The sequence below is a fragment of the Crinia signifera genome, chromosome 5 (genome assembly GCF_055691185.1).
Source record: "Crinia signifera chromosome 5, ASM5569118v1, whole genome shotgun sequence".
Classification (NCBI taxonomy): domain Eukaryota; kingdom Metazoa; phylum Chordata; class Amphibia; order Anura; family Myobatrachidae; genus Crinia; species Crinia signifera.
In genome coordinates this window covers 176,219,932-176,225,913 of record NC_139221.1, presented here as the reverse complement: position 1 = coordinate 176,225,913, position 5,982 = coordinate 176,219,932, and the positions used below count along the sequence as shown (strand labels likewise).

The 5,982-nt window shown below is 42.5% G+C and overlaps 1 protein-coding gene across 1 annotated transcript; it reads right to left on the bottom strand.

Annotated features, from left to right (window-relative positions):
- Window positions 1-3,487: 3,487 nt before the first annotated feature.
- On the bottom strand, window positions 3,488-5,467 carry LOC146005764 (protein FAM200A-like). Its single transcript, XM_083145191.1, has one exon. The coding sequence runs from the start codon at window positions 5,465-5,467 to the stop codon at window positions 3,488-3,490; it is 1,980 nt and encodes a 659-aa protein (XP_083001317.1).
- Between the last annotated feature and the right edge of the window lie 515 nt (window positions 5,468-5,982).

The following is a 5,982-nucleotide window of genomic DNA, read 5'->3' as shown; positions in this document are numbered from 1 at the left end:
GTCATGTTTCCCATATTTTCCCTTCCCAGATACAAGCCCGTTTGAGTGTTTGGGGCACTTTTTAGCTAAAATCATCCTACGGGGCCTAACTGCATATGCTAAAGCCTGCAAAATTTGAATGGTGTAGTGGCCCTGCAACCTCCAAAAATATCAGGACTTACTTCCCCAATAACCTGCTAACTCACCCCTGAAATACATACTTATTCACCCTATTTTGTTCATTGGACTCATTTCTCATTTGAAATGCCCATTTTTGGGGGGGGCAGAAATGTGCGTCTTTAAAAGGTGATTTCTACGATACCCCACTTTTGCGCGTCGGACCTCAACTTTTCCCGTAAACGCAGAAAAAGCGCAATTTTCAGGAGAAACGAGACAGACATCCCCTCCCTCTGCCACCCACCTGCCCAACTGACAGCCAGCCATTAGACATGCACAGATAGTTCTGAGGGTCTTTCTGTGATGTCATAAAGGGCCTGCTGATCAATGGGCAGCTTTCTGATTGGCTGCTGTATTTGATTGACAGATGGAAGCTGGCAGCTGATTGGCTGTCTAGCCTAAAGTGCTTTACACACCTCCCTGATGGTACCACTGGCTAAGACTCCACCTCAGCTCATTGGGTAATGAAAAATTTAGAACAATTGATGGATGAAAGCAGGCAGGCCGGCCATTTTGGGACGCTCATTGGACTTGTTTAATGCAATGCACCTTTGTATATTCACATGCATTCGCTTCATGCTGTAACCACTGTGCATAAAAATTTGGAAACATGGCATACAGTGTATCATTTGCTGTCTAGGTCATGTTTCCCATATTTTCCCTTCCCAGATACAAGCCCGTTTCAGTGTTTGGGGCACTTTTTAGCTAAAATCAACCTACGGGGCCTAACTGCATATGCTAAAGCCTGCCTATTTTGAATGGTGTAGTGACCCCTGCAACCTCCAAAAATATCAGAACTTACTTCCCCAATAACCTGCTAACTCACCCCTGAAATACATACTTATTCACCCTATTTTGTTCATTGGACTCATTTCTCATTTGAAATGCCCATTTTTGGGGGGGGGGCAGAAATGTGCGTCTTTAAAAGGTGATTTCTACGATACCCCACTTTTGCGCGTCGGACCTCAACTTTTCCCGTAAACTCAGAAAAACCGCAATTTTAGGGAGAAACGAGACAGACATCCCCTCCCTCTGCCACCCACCCGCCCAACTGACAGCCAGCCATTAGACATGCACAGATAGTTCTGAGGGTCTTTCTGTGATGTCATAAAGGGCCTGCTGATCAATGGGCAGCTTTCTGATTGGCTGCTGTATTTGATTGACAGATGGAAGCTGGCAGCTGATTGGCTGTCTAGCCTAAAGTGCTTTACACACCTCCCTGATGGTACCACTGGCTAAGACTCCACCTCAGCTCATTGGGTAATGAAAAATTTAGAACAATTGATGGATAAAAGCAGGCAGGCCGGCCATTTTGGGACACTCAGTGGACTTGTTTAATGCAATGCACCTTTGTATATTCACATGCATTCGCTTCATGCTGTAACCACTGTGCATAAAAATTTGTAAACATGGCAAACAGTGTATCATTTGCTGTCTAAGTCATGTTTCCCATATTTTCCCTTCCCAGATACAAGCCCGTTTGAGTGTTTGGGGCACTTTTTAGCTAAAATCATCCTACGGGGCCTAACTGCATATGCTAAAGCCTGCCTATTTTGAATGGTGTAGTGGCCCTGCAACCTCCAAAAATATCAGGACTTACTTCCCCAATAACCTGCTAACTCAACCCTGAAATACATACTTATTCACCCTATTTTGTTCATTGGACTCATTTCTCATTTGAAATGCCCATTTTTGGGGGGGCAGAAATGTGCGTCTTTAAAAGGTGATTTCTACAATACCCCAGTTTTGCGCGTCGGACCTCAACTTTTCCCGTAAACGCAGAAAAAGCGCAATTTTCAGGAGAAACGAGACAGACATCCCCTCCCTCTGCCACCCACCCACCCAACTGACAGCCAGCCACTAGACATGCACAGATAGTTCTGAGGGTCTTTCTGTGATGTCATAAAGGGCCTGCTGATCAATGGGCAGCTTTCTGATTGGCTGCTGTATTTGATTGACAGATGGAAGCTGGCAGCTGATTGGCTGTCTAGCCTAAAGTGCTTTACACACCTCCCTGATGGTACCACTGGCTAAGACTCCACCTCAGCTCATTGGGTAATGAAAAATTTAGAACAATTGATGGATGAAAGCAGGCAGGCCGGCCATTTTGGGACACTCAGTGGACATGTTTAATGCAATGCACCTTTTGTATATTCACATGCATTCGCTTCATGCTGTAACCACTGTGCATACAAATTTGGAAACATGGCATACAGTGTATCATTTGCTGTCTAAGTCATGTTTCCCATATTTTCCCTTCCCAGATACAAGCCCGTTTGAGTGTTTGGGGCACATTTAGCTAAAATCAACCTACGGGGCCTAACTGCATATGCTAAAGCCTGCCTATTTTGAATGGTGTAGTGGCCCCTGCAAGCTCCAAAAATATCAGGACTTACTTCCCCAATAACCTGCTAACTCACGCCTGAAATACATACTTATTCACCCTATTTTGTTCATTGGACTCATTTCTCATTTGAAATGCCCATTTTTGGGGGGACAGAAATGTGCGTCTTTAAAAGTTGATTTCTACGATACCCCACTTTTGCGCGTCGGACCTCAACTTTTCCCGTAAACGCAGAAAAACCGCAATTTTAGGGAGAAACAAGACAGACATCCCCTCCCTCTGCCACCCACCCGCCCAACTGACAGCCAGCCATTAGACATGCACAGATAGTTCTGAGGGTCTTTCTGTGATGTCATAAAAGGCCTGCTGATCAATGGGCAGCTTTCTGATTGGCTGCTGTATTTGATTGAAAGATGGAAGCTGGCAGCTGATTGGCTGTCTAGCCTAAAGTGCTTTACACACCTCCCTGATGGTACCACTGGCTAAGACTCCACCTCAGCTCATTGGGTAATGAAAAATTTAGAACAATTGATGGATGAAAGCAGGCAGGCCGGCCATTTTGGGACACTCAGTGGACTTGTTTAATGCAATGCACCTTTGTATATTCACATGCATTCGCTTCATGCTGTAACCACTGTGCATAAAAATTTGTAAACATGGCAAACAGTGTATCATTTGCTGTCTAAGTCAGTGGTTCCCAAACTTTTTCAGTCCAAGGCACCCTTTGGGTCTCCATGACGTTTTCAAGGCACCCCTAAGCCAAAATAATTACCGAACTGTCCCTTTTTTAAAGTAGTTGGAATAAAACAATGCTAAAATTATTATTAGCTTGCTTGTAAAAATAATAAACATAAATTCAAGAAAAAAATATATTTCTTTAATTTGATTTCTTTCAAAGAACAATTGACAGCACTCGTTAACAGGAATAATATCAAACAAAATAAACAACAATAACATTTATTAAAGAGTGATCAACAATGACAACACTTAATAATGGGATAAGTGAGCCTGTTGTGCACTACACAACTTTTCAAACCTTGGGATCAGCTTGGACACGGCCACCCTCATTTCCTGTTCCACATTGATTTTTGAACGATACTTGCTTTTAATTACAGCAACTGCTGAAAACCCGGCTTCACACAAATATGTTGTGGCAAAAGGAACAAGGATTTGTTGTGCTTTAGCACTGAGCATCGGATATTTATCTTTAATGGATATCCAAAATTCTTGAAGTCCCATGCTGCTGAATTTTACTTTCAAGGTCTTGTCACAGGAAAGCTCAATTAGTTTTTCTTCTTCTACAGAAGTAAATTCTGTTGGGGCGCTAGTATTGAATGGATCTTGGATCCATACAAACTTTTCCATATTTTCAGGAAAATATTTTTCAAACCAGTCACTGAGGTTTTTTAGGTGCTGCTCAAAAACTGATTTAAGTTCATGTGTCAAACAAACATCATTGGATGTAACAAACTGATGCAACATGGGGAAACAGTCATCGTAACAGTCTTCATTTACTTTTCTTCTCCAAAGAAACAATTTTTTCCTGAATGCTGATACCTTCTCTGAGAGTTTCAGAATGTGGGTGTTGTTTCCCTGCAGTGAGAGATTCAGTGCATTCAGTTTGTCAAAGATATCACAAAGGTAGGCTAACTTGGACAAAAACCCGGTATCCAAGTAATTATTGGCACACTCGTGTTCTTCCTCAGCAAGATAGGAGTAGAGTTCCTGGTGTAATCTATAAACACGAGAAAGTACATTGCCACGGGAGAGCCATCGTGAGCTGCAGTAGTACAACAAAGATGTGTGCTCAGAGCCCATATCCTCACACATTTTTCTAAAAAACCTTGCCTTCTGTGGCCGAGTCTTTATAAAATTAACAGCTTTCAATACACTTTCCATCACTGCATTCAGTGGAGGACTCAGATGCCTTGATGCAAGTGCTTCCCTGTGGATAATGCAGTGGGTCCACAGTGCATCAGCAGCTTTGCTTCGTATGAGTGCCTGCAATCCTCCGTAACAGCCAGACATAGAACGGCCACCATCAGTACAGACACCACAGCACTTTGTCCAGTCTAACTGGTTTTCACTCATAAAAGTGTCAATGATCTGAAACAAGTCTTGTGCCTTTATACCGGCGGTTATAGTTTTACAAAAGAGAAGGTCTTCCACAATATTGCCACAATCTATAAAGCGTGTGTAGCAAATCAGATGAGCATCCTTATTGCTGTCTGTTGCCTCATCTAGTTGCAGTGCAAAATCCTTCCCTTTCATTTTTTCAATTAACTGGTCCTGTAGATCTTCAGCCATATGTTGGATTCTGCGACTGATGGTACTGTTTGATAAAGGTACCTTCGAAAGCAGTTTTCCAGCTGATTCCCCAACCATAATGTTAACCAAATCCACTGCAGCCGGTAGAATCAGTTCTTCTGCGATGGTGTGAGGCTTTTTACACATCGCAATTCTATGTGCCACCTTGTAGGATGCAAGCAAAGCATTGCTTGGTATGGATGCTTGCTTAAAAAATGAGCCTTTTTGTTCTTTTAATTCTTTTAGCTTTCTGATGAAGAAATCACGCGGTTTCTTAGCCATGTTAGGGTGATTTGTCTCCAAATGGCGTCTTAGTTTGCTTGGAATCATGCTTTCTGCTGATAATATCTTCAGGCAAAGTACACACTGTGGACGCTCTTCATGGTTGACATCTACAGATGTAAAACCGATGTCTAGATAAGAATCGTCGTATCTGCGATGTTTCCTTTTCTTTCCAACTGCACCACTGGTCTGTGGTTCTTCATCCTTTTCTTCACTACCAGTCTTCTTTCCAGTGTTCAAAAACCTTTCCATTTTTTGTGCAACAAAATAATTCTGTACTGGAGCAATCACAATAAATGAATTTAAGTTGAAGGCAAATCCTTTGTAGCTTCTATCCGATAAGTTACTGTAAATTGTGCTTCCAAAAAGCAACACCATAAAAACAGGGGAAATGCTACAGGTTACAATTATAAAATCCATACACCCCCTTACTGATAATTTAGTCACACAATTAAGGCTGAGCAATGGATCATACGCAGTTGCTTAGCATACAAATATAGGTAACTAGGTGTTATAGCGAGGTTGGTGGTTTGTAGTAGGATGAAAGAAAAGACAGTTAATTTGTAGCCATTTCGAGTAGCTGAGCAAAACTGATCCTCTTAAGGGGCCTACACACGGGGAGATGCAGGTAAGCGTACTGACTGATGCTAGATCGCTCAGTAAGATTGCTCAGCACACAGCAAACACTGGCCCTGACCGATTAATATCCCACATGGTGGATATTAATCACTGGGCAATATCGGCGTGCAGGTCAATGCATCACTATCACTATGGTATTTTGTAAGCAATCTAGTGAGATCACTTACAAAATGCCCCTAAAACACTACGTGTGAAGGCCCTGTTAGCCGTGACATATCGACGCAACCAGGGAAAGAACTCTAGGGGCCAAAAGT